The sequence below is a fragment of the Pezoporus flaviventris genome, unplaced genomic scaffold (genome assembly GCF_033815535.1).
Source record: "Pezoporus flaviventris isolate CSIRO_AGI_PZ_B2104156 unplaced genomic scaffold, CSIRO_AGI_Pfla_v1 ptg000011l, whole genome shotgun sequence".
Classification (NCBI taxonomy): Eukaryota; Metazoa; Chordata; class Aves; order Psittaciformes; family Psittacidae; genus Pezoporus; species Pezoporus flaviventris.
The window spans coordinates 1,372,374-1,395,788 of record NW_026892559.1 but is presented as its reverse complement, the minus strand read 5'-3'; the positions used below and the strand labels follow the sequence as shown (position 1 = coordinate 1,395,788).

General features: G+C 53.2%; 2 protein-coding genes across 5 annotated transcripts; both read left to right on the top strand.

Moving 5' to 3' along the window:
• On the top strand, positions 1-5,365 carry SMIM45 (small integral membrane protein 45). 2 transcript variants are annotated; one of them, XM_061450694.1, is made up of 3 exons: positions 1-231; positions 2,764-2,839; positions 3,334-5,365. In XM_061450694.1, exon 3 carries the CDS (start codon positions 3,336-3,338, stop codon positions 3,540-3,542), a length of 207 nt encoding a protein of 68 aa, XP_061306678.1. In that variant the 5' UTR covers positions 1-231; positions 2,764-2,839; positions 3,334-3,335; the 3' UTR covers positions 3,543-5,365. The 2 variants fall into 2 exon arrangements, with proteins under 2 accessions (XP_061306678.1, XP_061306676.1); XM_061450692.1 differs by having other exon boundaries at positions 2-481.
• Positions 5,366-8,399: 3,034 nt separating this feature from the next.
• Positions 8,400-21,696, top strand: SEPTIN3 (septin 3). Of its 3 annotated transcripts, none has more exons than XM_061450689.1 (10): positions 8,400-8,642; positions 13,762-13,953; positions 14,184-14,312; positions 15,032-15,113; positions 15,491-15,628; positions 15,982-16,099; positions 16,534-16,629; positions 18,180-18,276; positions 18,762-18,813; positions 20,062-21,696. In XM_061450689.1, exons 1-10 carry the CDS (start codon positions 8,633-8,635, stop codon positions 20,195-20,197), a joined length of 1,050 nt encoding a protein of 349 aa, XP_061306673.1. In that variant the 5' UTR covers positions 8,400-8,632; the 3' UTR covers positions 20,198-21,696. The 3 variants fall into 3 exon arrangements, with proteins under 3 accessions (XP_061306673.1, XP_061306672.1, XP_061306674.1); XM_061450688.1 differs by having other exon boundaries at positions 18,177-18,276; XM_061450690.1 differs by lacking the exon at positions 8,400-8,642 and adding an exon at positions 8,973-9,147 and having other exon boundaries at positions 18,177-18,276.
• The last annotated feature ends 1,719 nt before the right edge of the window (positions 21,697-23,415 follow it).

Sequence of the window (23,415 nt, the reverse complement as noted above, 5' to 3'; positions counted from 1 at the left end):
TCTCCCGTGGCTCCCTCCCGGGTACCATGTGCGGGTGAGCTCGGGAAGCCCGTTGCCATAACGACGGCTGCTAAAATCCTCCCGCCGCCTCCAGCTCTCCCCTACGCGGGGATGCAATTGGTGCAGACGCTCCCTCCTTCGGGGGCTGAGGCCGGCGGAGGGTGCCCTGGAGAGGCTGGAGGGGGGCTGTAGCTGCCGGGGAGGCGATGGGGGAAGCCCGCAGGAGCCGCGGTGGGAAATGAGGCTGCGTGTCACCCCTGCACGCCCCCGCCATCCCTCCTTCCCTCCCTCATTCCCTCCTGGCTTCCCTCCTTCCCTCCCGCCCTTCGCGTATCGCCTCTCTCTGTCGCCTTCCTCTCCCGGAGCGGGGTCCCTTCTCCCTGGCACTGCCAGCTGGGGAAAGAGCCCGACTCATCCCGACCGGCCCGGCTGATGCCGGAGGGAGCAGCCTCACCCCGTCTCCCTGCGGCCGTGGAAGGAGGTAGGTGGCACGTTGCAGGGCAGGTGATGGGGTTTTGTCGGGGATGCAATGTATGGGAGCGGGGTCGTGTCCTGGTCCCCAGCCATCGGCAGCCCCTTGCCCCAAGCTGCCCCGGGGTGCCCAGTCCTGGGGAGTCCTCTATAGTCGGGGTGAGCCCATGGCTGGTAACGCTGCAACCTGGTGTGTGCTCCCACCCATTCACACGGGAAGGTTTTGTGCCTGAAGTCACCCATGTCCTGGCACTCTGCATGGCACTCCTGCCTCATTCACCCCTGCCTGGTCACCACTGTGTTTCTATGTCCCCTGCAAGCCCCCTCTCCCTGCTCCTGGCCTCTCCTGAGCAGTTTCTGCCAGGTCACTTTCAGTATGCCCCTGGGTTGCCCATCACAAGGGCACCCGCAGCACATGGGGGGGGGCAGCAGGAGGTGGCATGAAGGGATGCAGGGGTGACATTGAAGGAGAGGGGCTGGAATGACACATGTAGGAGAGTTTTCTAAAGGGTCAGTCAGCTTACCTCTGTGAGATGCTGCCTCAGATGAAGGACCAAGAACACTTACGTTGTCTCTGGGAGGTCACAGATATCCCATTGCAAAATGGGGTGCTGAGTACTACTGGTCCAGCAAGGGTTAAGGCACATTTAATATATGCAGGGCTGCTCCAGAAAGCTGACATCTTTGACTAAAACTCCCTCTTTTCAGCATTTTCAGCCAAAATCTGCTCACCCACCTGACAAGAGCAAGGGCTTTGCTGGGTTAGTCCTGCAGAGGCTGTGTGTGTGGGGAATGACACCTCAGCTTAGCCATGGCCAGGATCCTTCACTGGGGCTAGGGACAGGCGAGTGAGGGGGGAAGCAGCACAAGGTGAGGGCTGCATAGCAAGTAGACTGAAGAATAGGCTGCTGGCGAGGAGCTGGGAAGTGCTGGCGCTGCTGGCTACAGAGAAAGGATAAATTGGGAAGTCTGTAAGGCTGCTTTTTATTGCGGTACTTTTTGGATGGCAGCTTCACTCCCAGGTTTGGAAATCAGACGGTCAGGGAAGGAAATGGGGTTGCTGGCTTTTCTCCCGTTGCACCGGGGGCTCCAAGCCCGAGTCACCTTTTCTGACCATTGGTGTCATGAGCTGGGACTGATGGCAGAGGCACCTCTGGAAGAGGGGTTTGCAGCATCCTTGTCCTCCAGCCTGGCTGCAGCAGCTGAGGGGTGCAGGGGGTGCACAGGAGCTGCTTCTGCAGAGCATGGAGGAAAGTTGCACTGAGGGGCCTCTTGCCAAACCTGGACCTCAGACTCCTGTCAGGAGGCATGGTCTGTGCTTAATTCCTTCTGGAAGCCCCACAGCAGGATCCCTGCTCCCCACAACACATCTGCAATGTTACTGCAGGCTGGGGCAGGGAGCTTCTCCTGAGGGAGGCAGAGGCAGCCATGAAGAGGTGGGAGCAGCACCAAGGCTGCCTTTTGTTCCCAGCCATATGGTGGCTGATGCTGAGCTGCCCAGTCCCCTTGGTCTTGATCAGGTGGAGCAAGGACCTGGCAAAAGGGAGGTGTGAATCATTGAGAGGGAGATGGAAAAAGTCTTCCAGGACTTGACAATGGTAGGGGCAGCACCATGAGCAGCAAATCCAGTGGCTGCTGAAAGCCAAACAGCATGGTAGGAGGGGGCAAAATCCTCTGAGGTCTTCCCTGTCATGCAAGGAGGACAGATAAGTATCAACATCCGTGCCAGTAAGTGGGAGGAAACACAGGCCAGAAGCAGGAAAGAGGATGGAGATGCTCAGAGCTCTCCCCAGCCTCCCCTTAAGTGCCCCACACAAGGAAGGCAGTGGACATGAGGTTGCAGGCTGAGGGGTGTCTTAGGGGACAGTTGCAGGTGGCATCTTTCAGGTATCTGGAAAAGCAGGAGCTTGGCATGGGTGCAGCTCTGCCTTATCTGTTGCCACTGAAATCAAGGGGCATTTCAACACCCTCACTGGAGGGCAAGCCTGTAGGGCTGCTTTTTGTGCCTGAGCCTGGCACTACTGTGGGTTGTAATGCGGATTGCGCCATCGCAAAGGATGGGGATAAGGGCTGGGCACAAACATGGTGCCATTACAGCTTTTAAATTGCCCTGAGTCAGGGTGTATGTTGGCCAGGGCACCAGCAGGTTGTGGGGCTGGAACCCCATCTGCCTGCCCCTCCATAAAGCCTCAGCCTTGGTGGCCAGGCAGGAAAAGGTTTTCTGTCCTCCTCACTCATTTTTAGCACCGGCTCGACAGTGATCATGCGTCTGTGTTGTTTTTTGTCCCCCAGGGCAGCACTGCTGCAGACTCGGCACCTCATTCCTGGGTGGCAAGGGGTTCCTGGCAAGACAGATCGGCTGCCCCTGGTAAGTGGCTCCCGCTGCCCAGCACCTGATGTGATGTGGGATCTGGGCTCTGTTCAGCCAAGCGTTGCAAGGTCCTTGAGCCTTGGCAAAGCGGGACACCAAATAGGTGAGCAGCAAGGGAGGGCTCAACCCCGAGCCAGACCAGCTCAGACTGGGTATTCAGAGGGGTCATGGAGCATCAGGCAAAAGAGCAGCAGAATCCCCTACAAGCAGATGAGGAGCAGGGCTGGGGGCTCAGGCTCACCCCTGTCTGTGGGGAGGGAGCAGGACTGCCACTCAGTGAGGGGGTGCCAGCAATGAGCCAAAGGGATTGCTCTCTTCCAAAGGCTGAAGTGCCTTGGTGTGCGACCTAGCACAAACCAGAGTGTGGTGGGGCAATGAGGAAGGGTGTAGGGAGGCTGGGCCCTGCTGATGGGGCAGGTGTCTCATCATGAAGCTTGTTGTGTTTCTTGGGTGCTTACACTGCATGGGGTTTCTTGCCTTTTCTCTGGCAGCCATGCCCCACTTCTTGGATTGGTTTGTGCCGGTGTATCTGATGATCTCTATTCTCATCCTGGTGGGCTTTGGAGCTTGCATTTACTACTTTGAGCCAGGACTCCAGGAAGCCCATAAGTGGCGAACTCAGAGGCCGATAATGGAACGAGACCTTCGGAAGACACTGATGATTCGGGACAACCTGGCCTTCGGGGTGCCCGAGGTCTGACACGCTGCCCATCCAGTCCAGAAGAGCCTCTCCTGCATGGACAGCAGTCTGCAAGCCTCAGCACGGATGACAGGCTGGCCCTGTGCAAGCTGTGCTGATAGCAGCTTTGCTCTTTGCTGGTCTGAGTTTTGTACTCACCACTCACCTTTCTGCCCCTTTGTTTCTTAGGCAAGGTTTGTGTGGCACTGTAGGCTCAGGGCTTCCCACATGCTCATAGCCCTCACCCAGCCAAGGACTTCTGCTCCTTCCCATGGCCAAGACTGGTGAATGACTCAAATGAAAGGTCCCTTGGTAATCACACCTTCTCCCTCCCTGCCAGCCCAGCCAGTGCAATGCCCAGTGTGTACAGGCAGGTTTGGGAGAGCTCTGAACCTGTGGCAGCAGGTTGTCTCAAAAGCCTCTCATCACCTCTCCTACTACCCCAACACCCACCCTTTGGATGCAGTGGGTGCAGCAGTGAGTACCCTGGACATGCAGGGCCCTGTGTGCCCCACTCCTAATGTCCCAGGGGATGTCAGACAATGCCACCACCACATCTGCGTGAGTCTGTGCATCCCATGCCGCCTCATGAACCTGCCAGTAGCAGAGTGACCCACATCCCCAGGGTGCTGTCTCTGTTTAGTCCCTGATGGCTGCTTTGGGCAGCAGGAGTCCCTCAAGCCAGCTGCCTGAATCTGCCATGTGTCCTAGACGGGCTCATGTCACTCAGTCTCTCCTGTGAACCCGTCAATGGAAGCTTTCTCTTCTATTCCCAAAGAAAGGAGGAGGGTGTCCTGGGCTGGTTTGAGTGAGTGATGGTCCGTGGGTAATTCTCTGGGGATGAAAATTAATTTCTAGCTCTATGGTTTCTGGCTGAGGAAGGAATGGGTCAGAACATCCTGCAAATATTCTTGAGTCTTTCTGGGACATTTCATCCCTCATTAAGTCCTTACATTCAGCCAAAAAACAGAGATGTGAGTACCCTAACTGGGGAGTCTTGCTCTGCAGGGAGATGCAGTGAGTGAGATTACTCCTGTGCCCAAAGTAATGCTTGCCCTGGCAAGCAATTGCTCAAAGTGCAGGTGCAGCCTGAAACAGGTAAATCCCATGTATTTTTGTGCCTTGGTGACTTGAGCTGTGAAAGGGAAATGCCGTGGGGCTGGGCTGCATGGTCTGCATGGCTCACATCCCCTGCCCTCTGGCACAACACAGCCATATCTCCAAGTGCCAGCTTGGAAACCTTCTTCCTCGCCTCCACTCCCTTGCAGCTGGGGCTGCACTGAGCACGGACCCCAGCTGAGACATGGTGTAGCAATAAAACACTCTGTACTGGAGCTGAGGGGCTTGGAGTCACCAGGGACAGGTTACACCGTCCCTGTGGGAAGGGGGGTCTGGTCTCTGGGGCCTGCGCCAGTGCAGACTGCTCTGCCATCGCACCTTCTCCAAACCTGCTTTCACCCGCTGAGGGGGAAGAGAAGCGGGAAAAGCCACCAGCCCGGTAAAACCGAAGGGCTGGGTCTGCTGCTGCTGCCCTCACCCGGCCGGCATCCGTGGTGTGGTGGGGCTCCCCTGCGCCCTCCTCTGCGCCCTCCTCTGAGTGCTGTCCTGCCTGTTCTCACCTCCGCTCTGCTCATGACTTGCTATAGAAACCAAGCAAAAAGAAGACAACAAACAGGTCAGGGCTGGACTAGAGAGAAGCTGGTTGTTCACCTCCTCTGGCTTGTCTCGCGCTGTCAGTCCTAATGCAGCCAGTATTAAGCCAGGTATTTTCCATGTGTATGAAGGACTTTATTGCCAGCGGTGTCAAAGCCCTCCCCAGTGGAATAAAATTATGTGACAAAATGCGTGGCCAATGCTCGTTTTTCCTGTTGTTCCCCCTGGAAGCTGCCTCCCTGCAGCTCTAGGCAGGTAGCAAGGACCAGCGTGCAGTGAGGTTTCCTTTACAGCAGGATAGGTCCTCATCCGCGTGGTGTCTGTGCCGGTTATGCCACAGGGCTATCTAGGAATAATTCAGCCAAATGCAAACACTGCCTGAAAACTGAGACTGTGACACCCCTATGGGACCTGTGCAGCCAGAGAGACCTCAGGGGAGAGTGAAATAGTCACAGATACTGAATTAAACTGTGTAAAGCATCAGGCAAGATACTCAGTGCTGGGCATACTGCCCAGGATCAGGTTGGTGTTTTCCACCTTCTCTGTCTCTTTGCCTTTAAAGTAGCAGAGAAGTTAGTTTGTCCTTATCCCCAGCACTCCTCGCAGCTTGTTGTTATCCCTCCAGCCCTCAGCCCTGGCCACCCAAAGGCTGGGTGCATGACCTGACATGCCACTGTGGGTGCCATGCTTTGGGTGCTACGTGTGCCCATCTCTCCTCTTTGCTCCCATTTGCCCAACAAAACACACATATTCTCATCCTGTTCCACCAAAACACTTTTCTTCTTCCTTCCTTTGTCACTGCATTGCCCTTCGAAGTCTCTTTCATGGTGAGGAAGGTGCACAGTGGAAAGCTGCTTGCTCGACCCCGAAGCTGACAAAATTAAGAAACAATCAGTATAATGAAGCAGCAGAAGAAAACCAGAGTAAAGGAAAGAAGCGTTAACCTTGATGAACGCCTGGTGAGCGAACTTTCTCAGGAGGGCATAATCCTGTAACTGAAATTTGCTATTTGAAGGGGGGGGGGGGGGGGGGGGGAGTGAGAGGATGGAGAAACATTTAAAAAATTCAGAGATTTTCTTTTTTTTTTTTTTTTTTTCCCAATCACCCCGGTTGTCCTTGGGAGCAGCCAGCCCCGGCCTGACCCGGTGGGTCTGCACTGCTCCATCACCTCCCATCAGGACAGCAGGGCAGGGGCTGTGCCGTGGGGCTGCCCATGGTGCGGGGCTGCCCACGGCACGGAGCCAGGAAGGCGCCAGGGCAGGGGCAGGAGCGGCCGCAGCGCTAGGCGTGGGCACAGGGCACAGGCTCGCTATTGTCCTGCCCGGAGGCGGGCTGGCCGCTGGGCAGCGCTGCCGGGGAGCTGCGCCCCGGGACGCCGCGGCCCCGGCAGGGGGGACCGCCGGGACCCTGCCCTCATTCTTGCAGCCATGGAGGAGGACGTCGCCCATCACCGCGGCCACCTGCCCGTTCCAGGCGGCCCCAGTCGCATCCCGACCCCGTCGCAGCGGCGGGACAGCCCCATTGGTGCCCCCACGAAGCGGAGCTGCCTCTCGGTCACCCTGCGCCAGGCCAGTGCGGGTGCCGGGGGGCTCCCCTGGGAGCGGCTGCGGGGTCCGGCCCCCATCACCCCCGTCCCCCCTCGGCCTCGGCCCACAGTGGCCTCGGGGTCCCAGCGATGTGGCGGGGCCGAAGCCTCCCTGGTGATGAAGATGGGGGTTCCCTGCGCCCCACCATGTTCCGGTGGGTCTCTGCTGCTGGGATGGGCTGGGCAAGGGGGGAGGGAGGCACAAAGGGGTGCCTTGGTAGTGCCATGGGGCTTGGCATGGGGCAGGGCCCTGTGGGAGCAATGGGGTGACATGGGGAGGATGGGGAGCAATTCCTTCCTTGGAGGCCATTTCTCCTTTCCCTACACTGTGAATGTGGGTGGGCAAAGGCAGACAGGAGGTGAGCCTGTGTGGAGGTGAGCCTGGCACTCAGCAAGGAAATGGACAGCCATGGGCACCATGACAGGAGATGCTGGGGGTGCTGGGATGTTTCTCTGTCTGTCATCTGTCTTAGGCAGCCAGGCTGTGGACCACTCAGCCTACTCTGGGTAATGACTGACAGTGATTCCTAAATGGTCCTGTAACCCACAGAGGGTGCAGTTTCCTTTTTGCCCTGGCCCCAGCACAGCATGGCAGGGGCAGAGTGCAGCCAGGGCTCACAAACAGACTCACAGAATGGTTTGGGTTGCAAGGGACATTAAAGCTCATCCAGTTCCTACTCCCTGCCACGGGCAGGGGCACCTTCTGCTAGAGCAGGTTGCTCCAAGGCCCTGTGTCCAACCTGTCCTTGAATGCTGCCAGGGATGGGGCAGTCACAACTTCCTTGGGCAGTTCCAGGTTTTTTTCCCCACTATCTAATCTAAATCTCTCCTCTGACTGTTTATATCCATTCTCCTTGTTCTGTCACTACTTGCTCTTGTAAAAAGTCCCTCTCCAGATTTCTTGTAGAATGCAGGAGAAGGAAACACAGAGAGAGGAAGGGGCATCCCCCTCCAGGATGTGCCCCCTCTCCAGATGCAAGCACATCCACTGGGCACATGCAGGTGGGCAGTGCAGGCATGTGTGTATGCCTGCGGGGGCACACGGGATGTGACCTGCGTACCCCAGCATGGCCCATGGGCAGCGCCTCTTCCTGCTCACCACACACATGAACACACACGCACGTACACACTCATGCACACGTGTACACACACACACACAGAAGGGACAGCGCTTGCTCTGCCTCTGCACCACGGGCTGAGAGCCAGGAGTCACAGCTCCAGAAGAGAGAAGGTTTCTCACGCCTCCACAAGCGGATCTGAAGGGCAAGTCACTTCTGATGAGCCAAAACATTCCTAATTTCCCTCCTCCGGGAAAGCAGAAGGGAGGCCTTGCAATAAATACCTAGGGGAAAAGAGTGCCCTTGAGTGCCCTGCCAGAGCCAAGCTGTGAAGGGTTAAAGATCCTCCTCCCTAAACAAGCAGAGATGCTGAAAACGCTGGGGAATTGGGAGGGAAAGGGGTAAGAAAAGGCCTGTGTAATGTGGGTGTGCAAGGGGGGCCCCTCCAGGGCACGGAGGGGGCCCATTGGCGGTGCTGTCCCCATCCCGGTGGTTGTTCGCCCCCCCCGGAGGGGCCGGGGATGGAGCCGGGGCCCGGGATGGAGCCGGGGAGGGTGCGCGGGGGGAGATTTTGCGGCGATGTTTAATATTCAGGTCACATGACGATGGCAGCAGGAGCAGCACCAGCATCCCCTCTCCGCTGAAATAGCCACTGGAGAAGGAGGGGAAGGAGAGGTGGGGAGAAGAGGATACAGGGAAGAAAGAGGGAGGTAAAAGCGGCGCCTCGTAGCCCACCGTGCCGTGCCAGCGTCAGGCTAGGAAAGTAAGGGGAAACCCACCCCCTTGGGCGAGGATTCGGAGACAAAGGAAGCTTCATGTTCAAAGGTAGGATGCTCTGGGCTTGGCAGGGCTGGGCGATGCCGGAGGGACGCCGCTGGGGCTTTTTGTGCAGGCACCCTCCGCTGTGCTTCCATACTGCCCAGCTCTGGCCACGGAGGAGGAATAACCCCGAAGGGCAGCAGGGGAAATCGGTCCTGGCTTTGTCTGTCTTCGTTTTTCCTTTTGGTGGCAGCAGTCTGGCATGAAGGAGAATGAGATGGGCTGTTGGCGGATATGATCGGGAGTAGCTGCCGTCAGGGGCTGCTTTGAAAGAGATAATCCGAGCTGGTCCAGGGCTGCAGGAAGCCCACAAGCTGCTTGTCCCTTGCTAGTGACAGGCAGCGGCTGCAGGGGCAACATCCTGTGCTGCTCCTTGGGCATCTGTGCAGGAGCCAGCGGCGGGCAGGGAGGCCCTGCACGGGCGGGAAGGCGGGCAGGAGCACAGGCAGCTGCGGTGGTCCAGGGGTGCTCAGCATCCTCTCGCCCTGTGGTACAGCCGTACCACCCAGGGGTGAGCCGGGCTATGGGGTAAGAGATGCACGGCCGGGGACTGGCAGTCTGGGTACAGCTGGGGCTGAGGTGAGCATCTAACCCTGCAGCGGCTGGGCTGGGGACGTGCCCGGCCCCTTCACCTCCAGCCCCTTCACTTCCAGAGAACCTTCAGCACACACTGCCCTAGATTTCACTGCGGCCCTGGCAGAGCCAGGCTCCTGCCTGAGCCCTCTGCAGAGCACTGAAGGGAAGGAAGGTTGCTGCCAGGAAGGCTGCAGCAGCTGAAGGACTGGGATGAGTTTCCCTGCTTCACTGGAAATGTTCAGTGGTCCTCAGGCCAGGCAAAAAGATCTGGTAAGAAAAATGGCTCTGTTCTGCACCCTGAGGTCACGCAGTGCATCAGGCACAGCTTAGCCTTTGCACTGCACAACTGGGAGAAATGCCTGGGTCATCACAGAAACTGAGGGGTAAAAGGGATTTTCCAGTAGAGGGACGCTCAGTCCAGCACCTTCAGATCAGAAGCAATGCCTGCAAGCCCCAGGGAGGAAGGGCTATTGAAGGAGCTGCTGGCTTTTCTTCCCAGGAACCTGGTGTTACCCCTGTCAGACACCTTCAAGCTCCAACCCCATCCTTCCTCCCTGTTCCATGTTTGTAGGCAGTGGAACTGTGGGTCCAGAGCCATGCAAGTGGAAGGGGCTGGGGTGAGACTCGTGTGTCGATTTCTGCCTCCAGCCAGAGCAGGACAGCCTCACGCCACACGGGAGCTGCCAGGAGGTTGTCCATGTGGGGGTTAAATAGCCTTTCCTTGCTGGAAGCTGGGCTGTGGTGAGCAACTGTTTGCAGCCCTCCCTCCCTCTTACCACTTAGACAAAGGATGGAAAGGCAGGGGGAGGGGATGCTACTGTATCTGGGTTATGGGGACAGAGTAGATGTTAGTCCCCACTATCTGAGCCCCTAAGGGACCCGCAGGGCCACCTCTGTCCCCAGCTATCTGCTGTGAACACGAGGTAGGCAGATGTGAAGCGTGTGCTTCAGGAGTGGTGTTTGCAGCTGGACATGTACATCAACCTTTCAGGGAGTGTTTTTGGGGTGGATAAGGGGGTGTTAGAAGCAGGAGCCAGCTGGGACCATGAGGACCTCTCCAGGCACCCATTGCCCTTCTGGCTCTGCCCTCCCTGGTCCCAGATGCTGCACCTCTCCCTGCTCTAGAGCCAAGTGGAGCATCTCCTATGAGCCAGAGATTATCCCCTGTCAGCCCAGCCCAAGCCAGCTCCCACCAGGAACCAGGCAGCAATGACCTCTTAAATGAACTTGGCTTAGCACATGGAACAAAGTGGCAAGGAAAAGGGTGACAATGCAAGCAGCGGATGCAAGTGGTTAACCTTGGCTAACCCTCTATTCATTATCAGCTGTACTGGCTGTAGTACCCTATCATGTATTCATTACAGCAGACATCTGGAGGGGCCAGGATGTGCCTAGCATGCACAATAGTACCCCTTGACCAGTCATTCAGGGCACTAATGAGGTTTCCTAGCGGCATTAGCATTACTGCATGTGAAGCGGAGCCATTCCCAAGAGACCAAGTAGGCACGTTTCATGTCTTAAGGAGGCACTCATAGCTCTGCCTTGGTTTTTGCAGACCCCGACCTCCCCAGCAAGCTGCTCCTCAGTTGGCTCCTTGGATTCCTCTGTGGGAGTCAAGAAGTGGAAAACTGTGTGTGGAAAGCTGAGCCCTTGGGCACCTCTTTGCAAAATGGGCCTTCCCTGCCCGAGGCTGTGTGGAAAGAGAGTTAAAAGGGAGGGTGCCTACACTGAGACCTTGAATGTCCAAAATCAAATGCTCAGGGCAACATCACTGATGGAAAATCCAGGAAATGTTTAAGGAGTCTTCTGCAGATCTTTTCTCTTGATCTCAGGGCTTTATATAGGTGGTCAGGAACCTGACTCTGAAATATCTGCTCCAGCTGCTGCAAGCTCCTGGCTCCAGCAGTAAAGCCTGCAAACAGATGGCCACATATTGAATGTCCACAGCAGAGTTGGGAACATCTCCTGGCTCTGGGCAAAGCATCCTTCGGTGAGATTGAGGTATGAGCTATGAACTTCTTAGTGAGCCTTGAGGTTGGCTGCCAGCAACTTACCTGCTTCCTCCTCCCTGTGTAAGAATAAGGAGTTGGAGGCATAAAAGAGAGTGCAATAGATTCCCTGAAGACAAGCTACAGCCCAGGCAGCAAAAGGGTTGCATCCAGGTCATGCAGTCATCCCATGCAGCTGCTCAGCTGGGCTTTCTTCTCACCTTATCCTGTTCCCTGTCCACCTCTGGTGTTTATTTGCCCCCATTACTGCAGTAGGCAAGTGCGCTACTGGGGCCACAATCCCCTGCCCCATCTCCCCACATCATTCCCTCTCTCATTCTCTCTTCTCCCTGTCTTTGGAGTAGGTGGGACCAGAGCAGGTCTCTGTGAGCTGTGCACTGGAGGATGCTGCAGCAGGATGAGGGGCATGGCACAGCCACATGACTATGGCACAGGTCCTGTACCTGGGTGAGGAGGGGCAAAGGGCAGAGTGCAAGACAGCTGGCTGCCTTGGTCCACCATGCTGTGCAGGGCTCTCCTGGCTGGCAGCAGCTTTGAGAAAGCTGGGAAAAGACAGCAGGAGCCCCAGGGGGTGCTCTGTCAGCAGGGAAGGCACAGACGAGCCGTGATGGGTGCCAGAGCAGACTGCAGCTGGGAAGCATTTGGCTGGGCAGGCTGCTCCCCCGGCAGCTGCCCGGCAGCATGAGGTGCTCTGAGTTGCCAACCTGGCTCAAGCCAACAGTCCATCTTGTGCTCTGGTCCCCCCAGGCTACTGCTCGCTGCTTCAGGAGAGGATGGTGATAGCTCAGAGTGAGGGACCATCTCCAGCAGAGCTCTCCCCTGCCAGCAAGGTGAAGGTACAAGAACCTTCAGACATTATCCACAGTGCTGTGCATGGGTGGAAGTGCTACCACCCTCTCCCACAGGGGGAACATCCCTTCTCCCACTCTAACATAAAAAACTTACCAAGCGGTGTCAAAGGAGCTGGGTGGAGGCACCCTTCTCCCTGACAGTGGTGGCCCTTCCACAAGGTCTGCCCTCAGCACATGATCATGGGGTATTAAAGATTACATACAATGTAAAATCTTCACTGTGTAGAGCAGCCCTTGTGCCTATGTAAGGGCTTTGATGTGGGAATGCTGGGCAGGGTCACCAGCCACCCATGCAGCCTAACCCTGTCCTCAAACAACATCACTCTGACCTCTCCCCAGCCCCGGTCTCTGCCTGGCCTGGCTGAGCTGTCACAAGGACCCTGAACTGGTGCTGCCAGTGTCCCCAGCCTGGTGACCTCTGAATCACCTTCCTCTCCAAGCAGCATCCATCACCCACTGAATGGCAGTCGCTTGCCTGGCTTCTCACTTCCTGCTCTGCAGCCAATGGGTTCTGCTGAGTGGAGCGAAAAACTCCACCGAATGATGGAAAGGGATAATTTAGTGTGAGATACTTCAACTGAAGTGGCCTCCAAAACAAGTGGAGTGCTTAGCAAGCAAAAACAGATGCTGTCCCTGCCCTGGGAAAATAATCATCTAATGAGACAAAGCATGGGGGAGTCAAGTAATTAGAGTGGGAGAGGCTTTAGTTTGCAGCTGGTCTGTGTATGAAAGGTATTTGATTCCCATCCCCTTCATCTTCCTTTCTAGATTTATCCCTCATGCCTCCCTTCCCCATCAATTACAGCTTTTATCCCATGTCATGTTCTCTCCCAACCTCCAGCTTCCTCCCAGCGGGTGGGGGCTGCTCACTAATGAGACAAGAGATGGAGATAAATGGATGAGGCCCACCTCGAGCAGTGTGTGCCATCACCTGAAAGAGTCAGGGAGCCCATAAAGCCAGCAGGAGCTTTCTCTTTGCCTGTTTGTTTTACATGGAAGAAGTGAGGAGGGAAAGATGCAGATAATTCGTTTATTGGTCATAATGATTAGTTTCTTGAGCATAACAAAACCCATTGATCTATGGGTGGGAGGTAAGTGCAGAGGTTGTGACCATGCTTTGCACTTCCATCACTGCCTTTTTCTGAGGAACTCAGCCTTCACAGCACGGGCAATAATGCAGCTGTCCCTGGCAAGGGCTAAGCTTTGAAGTCCTCATGGTAAATCCCAAACTTTGTTTCAATGACAGGACTTGACACATGATAGTTTTTGGAAGTCAGTTCCACTGCGAATTTCATGCTAAACTTGGAGGGGCAAAACACTGGTGAACCTGGTGAGAACTGGGAGACAAAACTGAGGAGGCACACACAGAACTTTGGGCACCCGAATAGGAACCCAGCCAGGTTCACTGCGCCTGCTCGTACTGTTTGGAGGTAGCATTCAGCACGCTGCATGCTCAACAAACCCCATTTCTCTACCTCCTCATCTGGTATGATACATTGAAGGGTGTGCTGGAAATTCAAGTAGATGTTCCTCCCTGAAGAGGAACTTCTTACTGCTATAATCTTGCCATCCAATCATCAAGTACCCTTGAAACGGATGCTCAAAGTTGCCCTCAGTCCCTGTGACAGGTCAGCAAGGGGGTCCTTATTACACCTTAATGATGATTTTTCAATCTTTCTCCCTATGTAGGACCAGTGGAGAACAAAAACGAAGCAGCCATGTCTGAGCTGGTCCCAGAGCCACGACAAAAACCAGTTGTACCAATGAAACCCATGGGCATTAACGCCAACTTGCTGGGCTACATCGGTATAGACACCATCATTGAGCAGATGCGTAAGAAAACAATGAAGACAGGTTTTGACTTCAACATCATGGTTGTAGGTAGGCACGTAGCAATTGAGGTACTGGGAACCATGGCCAGGGACTGTCCTATGGGGTCAGGTGGGAGGGCAAGCCGTGCAGAGACGAGTTGGTGCAGGGGAAAGGAGAGCCTGCACAAGGCAAGGAGACCCCTGCAGTCCCTTCTCCTGCCAGCCTGGCTCCATCCCCTGGGCCTGCTGTCATTGCAGGGCTGTGGCACATGTCATAGGCTTCCTCTTTGCAATCCTCAGGTCAGAGTGGACTGGGAAAATCTACATTGGTGAACACCCTCTTCAAATCCCAGGTGAGCCGCAAATCTTCAGGATGGAACCGGGAGGAGAAGATCCCCAAGACAGTGGAGATCAAAGCCATTGGGCATGGTAAGAGCCAGGCTGCTGGGGCAAAGCAATACTTATGCTTCAGAACAGTCTTGCAGAAGACCCCAGTAGTTTATGCAAACAGTTCTTTGGTATTAGGCAGTCCTTTCTTCATGGGAAGCTAAAGGACAAGTGTCAGTTTTAGATGGCCTCAGATCCAGCCATGGCTTTTCTTAAACAGTGATGCCACTGATGCCACAGCTAAAAGTGAGGGGTAGAAAAAGAGTTATAGATGTTTCTTCTGCCAAGACATTAGTCTACATATGCGGATTAAGACCTGCTGTAAGTCATTCCCACCTGCGGACACTTAATAGTCAATACAAGCTGCATTAGTGGGTTCCCATCCCAAGTTTGGTAGAATACATCTCCTCATGGCAAAGCATCAGCACAGCTTCTACAGTGGTGCAGAGTAATGTGTATCATCTCAGATTCAGGATGGGGAGGACAAGTTGTGTAAGACAGGTACTAGCTCTGGGCCACAAACTGAGCACAAATCCATTTTCCTGTGGCAGAGTGGTATAAGGTGGCTTTGGTGCAGAGGTCAGCAAAATTTGGTGTCAGAAATGCAAGTGGGGGTCACCACTGTTGAGGCATGACCCAGCCTAGACTGGTCATGCTTGCTGGGCAGAGATGAAGGCAGAGCACTCTTGTTCCCTTGTAGGGTACAGAAACATGAGCAGTGCACTGGGAGGCTTATTGATTGTTTGCAATGTCTTTCCCAGTCATTGAAGAAGGCGGTGTCAAAATGAAGCTGACAGTGATTGACACACCAGGATTTGGGGACCAGATCAACAACGAGAACTGGTGAGTTTTACATGGTCAAGGCCTTGTGTCACAGAAAGGGCTGGAGCTGAGGTGGTATATGGAGCAACTCTCATCTACTTGGCCTGGAAAGCATCTGGGACTCCTATTGCACTTAGGGAGCCAGTAGTGGGGACATGGAACTGTGAACACCGTGGGTCTGTGTGCATGCTCGGGGGTATGCACACATTACATAGGAAGTGCCTATTTCTGTGCCCAGTTACAGAAACTCTTAAACATCTCAGCTAATGGTGAGATGCTTGTGGTGGGTATTTTTTATGCCTGAGTGTGCTTTGCTGCTGTCAGAGCTAGGAACACTGTAGGCAGGAACATGTGGAGATTTGTACCTGTCTATTCATCTCTCTCTCCCACCTTAACAGCTGGGAGCCTATTGAGAAATACATCAATGAGCAATATGAAAAATTTCTGAAAGAGGAGGTGAATATTGCAAGGAAGAAACGAATTCCAGACACGCGAGTGCACTGCTGCCTCTACTTCATCTCCCCCACAGGCCACTCGTATGTACACAGTCCCTCATCCTTCCTCAAGTCCTCAGTGCTCTGTACCAGATACATACCCTGCACTGTTCCATCTCAGGCTCAGGGGTCCTGCCTGCAGGACTGACCACTGTTTAGCTTAATTTCGAGTGCTGTGGGGCTTGGAAGGGTCTAGGATAACAAGGGCAGGAGAAATACCACTGTTTTCTGGGAGAGGGCAGGATGGATAGGAAGAAGGAAATGAGAGCACAGTGGTGGCAAGCAGGGTACGTACAAGGGGGGTTAATTGATGCCCTGATGCTGGGAGAGTCACTAGGATGAAAGGGGAGGAGGGTAAAGTGACCCTTTCCATGTTGTTCCCCCTTGGGCTGCAGCCTGCGGCCTTTGGACCTGGAGTTTATGAAACATCTCAGCAAAGTAGTGAACATCATCCCAGTTATTGCCAAGGCTGACACCATGACCTTGGAGGAAAAGACTGAGTTCAAACAAAGAGTGAGTATCTCCTCTCCTGCATGAGATCCTTCCCTGCCCTGGCTTGGAGGTGGGAGAAATGCACGCTATGCTTCTTCCTGGGATTGCAGCACAGTCCCTGGGGCATGTGCAGAGTCTAGTGCTGGGTTGGTGGGTAAGTCCTGAAGATGCAGCTGTTTGTGGCAAGAAAGGCATCTGTTAGAGGGGGAAGAAACATGTGTATCCCTGTGTCATCTAGTGTCACGGGAACAGCAGAGCAAGACAAGTAACTGGGGGTTGGGAAGAAAGACTCATCATTGCCTTTGTGTGTCCTCACTTTGCTGCACAGTTCCCAGGCACAATCCCTCCAGCCCCTGCCTGCTGGAAGGATGTCCCAGATGTGTTTACCCAGACACCCCACCTGCCTTTCCCTCAGCTTTGTGTTGCTTTGTGCTCCAAGATGTGTCTCTGCCCAGGTACGCAAAGAGCTAGAAGTAAATGGGATCGAGTTTTACCCCCAGAAAGAGTTTGATGAGGACTTGGAGGATAAAACAGAGAACGACAAAATCAGGGTAGGAAACATTTTATCATGGGAGGGGAAGGGGGGATGAGGGCTTGTCATATTTAACAAGTGTAAAATGGACATGTGTCACTAGAGGTTTTTAAGTGCTTCTTGGTTCATGAATGAAAGATGCAACAGATGTAGGGACCTTCTGGTCAGCTAAAGGAGACAATCTTCTTTAGATGAGCCTTCCATTCCTCAGTAGTCCATGCTCCTAGTCACTTTTTCCTGTGACTGCTCCAGTTTGATTTGATTTTGTAGCACTGGTGCTGGTACCCGATGCTCTCCCATCTCTCCTGAGATCTGAACTGCTAAACCCATGGACCACATGTGCATTTTAAACAATTGCATCACGCTGGTGGCTCATGGTCATTCTGTATCTGACTAGCACATGGGGTCCTTCCACTCCCTCAGACACTACTTGCTCATGAGCTCTGAAGTTGTAGCAGAAATTCTTGCTGTTATTCCCAAAATGCTGCTCTTTGTGCCTCAAACTTACATCTTCCCATATAATAACCCAGGCTGCTTTCGTACTGACAACACCTCTTGGCCTTGTGATGCTAGTGCATTTTGTTATCCCACCCATCATTTTTGTAGCTAGGCTCTTATTGAAAATAGACTGGCATCCACGCAGTCCTCAAGAAACTCTTGTACTGCTCCCTGACACTTGCCCTTTCGACTGCCCCAACTGTCACAGCCCCAGCAGAAATTCCCACCTTGTCCATCTTATTAATCATTTCCCATTTGGCAATATATTACACATTCTGGAGAAGACTACATGGGTTTTGCTCCTTCTCCAAACAGTTACTGGTTTTGATGAGAGCACCAACCACATTTTGTTCTGCACTTCAGCATCACATGTAAGAAATAAACTGCTTTTTGATCTCCTCTCCTTTGGTAACTGCAGTCCCTTCCCAGGCTCAGTGACACTATAAAGCAGAGCTAATCTATGAACATCTGCACACCCTTATGGATAGCAGCGTCTCCAGCACCTGTGTTCTGGAAATGAATGGTTTCTCCCTGTGCTAAGAGCCTCAGTCACCAATAGCCTCACCTACTGTCCCACTTCCCAGGAAAGCTGCATCCCCACCCCATTTCTGGTCTTCCTCAGTACAACCATTTCAGACATTAAACTTGTTGAATGTTCATGTGTCTTGCTGGGGAGGATTATTTTATCTCCTTCTTCTGGTGGAGAACTACAACCTGGTTGAGAAACAGGGCAAATTCTCTATATGGATACTGCTGGGCTGACAGACCCTCATAAGAAGTACCAGCCAAGGTACTTCTTATTTGGTTATCCCCCTCTTCAGAAATGCTGGAGATGGGAACAGAAAAGCTCTTCCCCCCTGCCCCATCAGAGTCTTTGCTCTGCTGCAAACTACCCACTAAGGTTGGGGAGTGCCAGTAAAGAGGACTGCCACTGTTGTCCTGGAGAATCTCTCCTCTTGGAAAAGGCCTTATGTTTGGTGAGCTGAGAGGAGGAAAGCAGATGGGGAACAGTGACTGTGCTGCTCTCTGGAATGGGTTCAATAGATCTCTGCACATGTCTCTCCCCAGCAGGAAAGCATGCCCTTTGCAGTAGTGGGCAGCGACAAGGAATACCAAGTGAATGGCAAAAGAGTCCTGGGCAGGAAAACACCTTGGGGAATCATTGAAGGTAAAAGAATCCCTTCTTTCTGGGAGCTGAAAGTTTCTCTGCAGGCCCCAGTAATAAACCAGGATCCAGACGGTGTGTCCCATGGCCACCTTCCCATCCCTTTTGTGATAAACTTTTTGAAACCAAGCAAGAGGGGAATGCTCAAATAGCACTGTTGGGAGGGAACTGCCATGGTCAATGTGGTACCCCTGCTGCCAACTGGTAGAAGCTGGAGCCACTCTGAACAGCACCATGTGTGAGGCTGAGGTCCTGAGGCTGCCTTGGTTTTCAAATACAATTGCACACATGACTGCTCAGCATCTGTTAGTATGTCTCCTCAATGCCTGACTGTGCCTTTCAGACAGCTGTCTGTCCCTTCTGAAGTATGCAGGCTCTGCCCACCCAGAACCTACCCCATAGCAATGACCTTCCCATGCTCTTCCATGTAACCAGAAAGCCGTTGCTGGAAAAAGTCAAACCTAACATTTGCTTGCTATTTTTTTCAGTGGAAAACCTGACTCACTGTGAATTTGCCCTACTTCGAGATTTTGTCATCAGGTAAGGCCATGGTCACACACCAGTTTGCTCTTGATGAGCAGGGAGTCTTCCTGAGACCCTCTTAGAGTGAAATAGCCCCTATGGAAAGGAAAATAGAGTATATTTCAGGCACTGAAGACTTATGTGGGGTAGGGTTAGACTGAGTTAAGGGCTGGATGCTCTAGTGCCTCTCTTAGTGACACAACCACTATGTGAAGTAGGTACTAGTTTCATGTATGAGCTGGATGCCTGGAGAAAAGCAGGGTACTATCACCCCCCCCCCTTATATCCCGTTAAGGATATTAGGTTGAAACTGCTTCTATTTTTTGCTGACAATGGGTTTGGGATGGAGTCAGTGAAAAAGAGGCCACTACCACATCCTAGGTCATGTGTCCTACCAGGCTGAGGGATGTGCTGGAATATATGACCTGGAAATGGAAAGTTCTGTATTTCATTGTCCAGTCTTATTTCTACTCTGTTTCATGGAGTTGTCTCAGCACAAGTGATACCTGCCCTAAATTCTGTAGAAGAGGTGCAGACCCAGGGTCACCTCAGTTCCCTATAAATATAAAAAGGTTTTAAAACAACACCAAAACTAAGAAAATAAAGGAAACACTCTTAGAAGATGGAGCCCTGTGGCTCATTCCACCTGTTGGTATGGTGGTATTGAGACATGCTTGGACATCACCCCACTGCCCTCTTTTTGTTCTGCGATACCTTCTGCAGCAGACATGCTTTCCCTGAGTCTTACAGTGAAAACATCCTAACCAAGTGACCATCACAAACCACACAGAAATCCAAGCCCACAGGCTTTCTATGGAGGTTAAAGATGATGTTCACAGCATTGTTCTGAGGTAACATCTGCAGTGGACATGCTACACCCTCCTGGTGCTTGTCTTGTGCTTTCTTGTCTCACCTCTGCTTCAGATGAGATAAGACCATGTCTGCTCTGACATACCAGGATGGCCAGTGGCTGTCCCACTGGCACAGACATGAGCAGCAGGACACTGGCAAGCACAGACAGGGATTTCAGCCGATATCCTGCATCCTGCATATGTATTCTTGAATGCTGATGCTCCAGCTCTCAGCTATGTATGATGGCACCCATGCAATCCACGCAGAAAGGGGTATGCTCACTAGCCAGACTGCCTGAAGAGATCTTCCATTTATTTTGGGGAATAAAATGATCATCAGAAGATTAATACTGACTGAGCTCATCTTGCTTATCGTATCTTCCTCCTAACCCCACCTTCACCTTGCCCCCTGCAGGACCCACCTTCAGGACCTGAAAGAAGTGACCCACAACATCCACTATGAGACCTACAGGGCCAAGCGGCTGAATGACAACGGAGGGCTGCCCCCCATGACTGTCGAGACAGAGGAAAACCATGAAAGTAACCTGTGAATGACACACACACGCATCCCCACTGTCACTCAGTGTCTCTGGATATGACAACCCACCCCTGCTACCCTTGAGTCTACCATGGACCCATCTTGAAACATGTGGTGCATCCTCCATGTGTGTGAGAGGATGCGAGTGTGAGTGTGTGTGCGTGCCTACCTATGTGCCAGAGAGTGACCCAAGGTGAGGTCTCCCTGTCCTCCCCAGAGTGTCCTCATCCTCAGTTTGTTTTTTGCATAGCGGACTGTCCGTCATGTTCCTTTCTCTCGTTTCTGTGTCTCAGCTCTCTGTCTTGTCTGGGGGGAATAGGGATGGGGGGGAAGGATTTCTAGGAGCAGGAGAGGTTTGGAGGTGGGAGGTGGTGGGTCATGCTGTGGTCCTGTTTTAATCACTTGGAGACATGGCAAGGAGAGACTCCAGGAGAGATGGTGGAGCCAGTGCTCGCAGTGTCTTCAAGTGAGGGCACCAGAGATTTCTCTTGGCTCAGTGCATGGGAAGGCAGCTGGTTGGGCTGAGGGCATGGTAGCCCAGCTTTTTAAGCCCATTTCTTGCTGTGGCTTCCCAAGGGGAAATGGCAGCTTGGAAGTGGATGAGAGAAGTGACAGACTGACACATTTTGTGGTTCAGAGGAAGTGACCAGTGGGAGGAGACAGAATTAGTTCTTGGGCTGTAGCATCCATTGAGAAGCATCAAAATGCTTGAGGAAAATAGCTGTATTTGAAAAAAAAAAAAAAGAGAAAAGCAAAACCCAGAGAAAAAGAACATGTTTCTGCTGCAGAGGCTGCATTTGCCCTGCTCAGTGCTAAGATCCAAAGCCGTGCTTGTGTCACAGGCTCCTGATCCTGTACAGATGAGGCCAAGCTGTCCTGCAGTCACTCCATCTCATCGCCCATTGCAGCAGTCTCTCTCCACCAGTACTGAGCCAGTTCTGGACGAGCCTTCCCCCCACAGCACAGCCCCTGTGCTGTGGGAGCACAGGGAAGACAGTGCCATGAGGGGGTCTCTGTTGGGAGCTTCCCAGGGGCAGCCCTGCTCAGCACAGGGCCTTCAGGATCTTGAAGGAGTACAAAGAGCCATGGATTGAGAAGCACTGGGTCTCTACTGATGATGGGAACAAAAGAGATATCTCCTCTTCCCTTGCTGAAATGTCTGCCTTTGCTACTCCAGCAGTCTCAGCTTGTGCTGCTCCTCCACCCTCTTACTGCCCTCCCAGCTTCCATGGCCCCTTTTCCTGTGCTTTTGTTGTTCTTCCCTTTTAGCCCTCCATATCTTGCTTCCTTCTTTCTCTATCTCACCTTCTCTGCTCTTGACCCTTTCTGTCTCTCCTTCATCTCTCCGAGCACTTGAACCTTCCTCTTCTACAGACTGCTTTCTCCCCCTTCATCTCCCAATCTCTCACAACTCCTCATCGATGTGTCCTTTCGAAAAGCTCTCATTTTACCTTCCCCTGGAGGGAAGGTAAAGACCCAGGAGCAGAAAGAGGCACAACTTTACCGAAGCTATATGCTTGTGTCTAGCTGGCATCAACTCTTTTCTGGGTGTCCCTAAACCAGGTGGAAAGTGTCAGGACTGGCCGGGAAGATGGGAAGAGAGGAGAATGTCCCTAGTTTGGCAGTCTCTGCCTGTCACCTAGCACATCACATGGCTGGCTAGGGTTGTCACCTCCAGGAGAATTTCTGGTTGCACTTCAAATGCAAGTGCAGAATGCCATAGCACGGGATGGCAGTGCTTCAAGGAAAGCAAGTGCAATGGGTTTGGGATAAGGTTGGGAAGGCTGGCACAGGAGGGAGTGAGGAAGAGGTCCCAGCAAGGGAACAGCAAAGGACTGAAGCCAAGCCTGAGGGTGGTTGATAGAGCTGTACAGGGGACATGGCTAGGAGAGGGTTCTCCAAGCCTCAGCAAAACCATCTGAGAGCATATGTCCATCCTGTGGCTTTCTCTGGTGCTGTCCCTGCAAAGCAAAGGTCTCCTCACTCCTGCGTTCCCACCTGTCCACACAAACCAGACATTCTCAGCACTGCTGGGACGCAAGGGCCATACCAGCCCTTTGTGGTCCTTTCACCACCCATGTTCACAGCTCCACATACAGCTTCCACCCACACCAGCACTGCTTGACCTGCAGAGAACAAAAGCCCCATCACCAGTACTATGGACCCTACAGAAACCGTACACTGCTCCCCATCCTGCCACCTACACTGGCCAGCATGGGGTCAGAGCCTCCTCCCAGCTTGTCTCCACCAGCCATGGAGGAGTTCTCAGCATCACTGGCTACCAGAAGCATCTTCTCAGCCTTCTCTGCTCTGGCTGCTCCTGCCCAGCCTCTACATGTTTTAAACCCAGAGCAGTAGGAAAGACTCCCTCAGGGCTCCTCTTCTTCACCACACTGAAGCACGAAGTGATGCTCCATCGTCTAGAGGAACTCTCTTGCCACTGGTCTGCATGACCTTGGGCTGTGGTATGGTAATTCCTATGACTCTCGACCCCAAACAAGGATTATGGCAAAGACTGCCCTGCTTAATTGCAAAGCAGACCCCACACAACAGAAGGAATTTTTCTTTGCTTGTAAGTGGATTGCAAGGACAAGGCCATGTGTTTGCTCTATAGGTTTAGGAATTTTTGTTTGTAATAAGGTGTTTTTTAAGCTCTGCTCTATAATTTCCTGCCAGATCATGGACTAATTCTAAAGAATCCATAAAAGTCAGCTGAGAAAAACAGGCTCAGCTATTCCTCACTGCCATCTGCTCATCTGTCTGAAGGTCTACAAAGGGCAAACATAAAGAATTTCACATGTTGTGCAACAGCTGCAGACACCTGTGGATGGATCAGGTAGGAAAAGCCTGAATGAATCCCAGCTCTTGTGTGCCAACAGCTGCGCTCCAGGATGACCACAGCACACCAGGTGCTCCCCTCGGGTATCACTTGAACGATACCATAGGAGGACAGAGGCTAAGTTTTAAGCTGGAGATACCTCCTCAGTGTGTTCAGAGACAACTCTTCACCACCAAAGCCACACACCAGACAAACTGTGGTAAATCCCAAAGGCTGGATAAATTCCACCAGGCTAAGATGGTAACGAACATCCCGGCAGGTGTGGCTATGCAGTGAGCAGAGGGCCAGAAGAGCAAGTAGCACTTGTGCAGGCACTAGTATTTGTGGTTAGTCGTAAGGACAAGTTAATTACAGCTCAGTACAGCCGGTGAGCGGGCGCCTGAGGAACGGCT

Bases quoted from the DNA above. Each gene is read 5' to 3' on its own strand.
- SMIM45 (XM_061450694.1), top strand. From the start codon at position 3,336: ATGCCCCACTTCTTGGATTGGTTTGTGCCGGTGTATCTGATGATCTCT.
- SEPTIN3 (XM_061450688.1), top strand. The intron at 14,313-15,031 runs GTAAGAGCCAGG...TGTCTTTCCCAG, and splicing joins GATCAAAGCCATTGGGCATG to TCATTGAAGAAGGCGGTGTC. The intron at 16,100-16,533 runs GTGAGTATCTCC...GTCTCTGCCCAG, and splicing joins AGACTGAGTTCAAACAAAGA to GTACGCAAAGAGCTAGAAGT.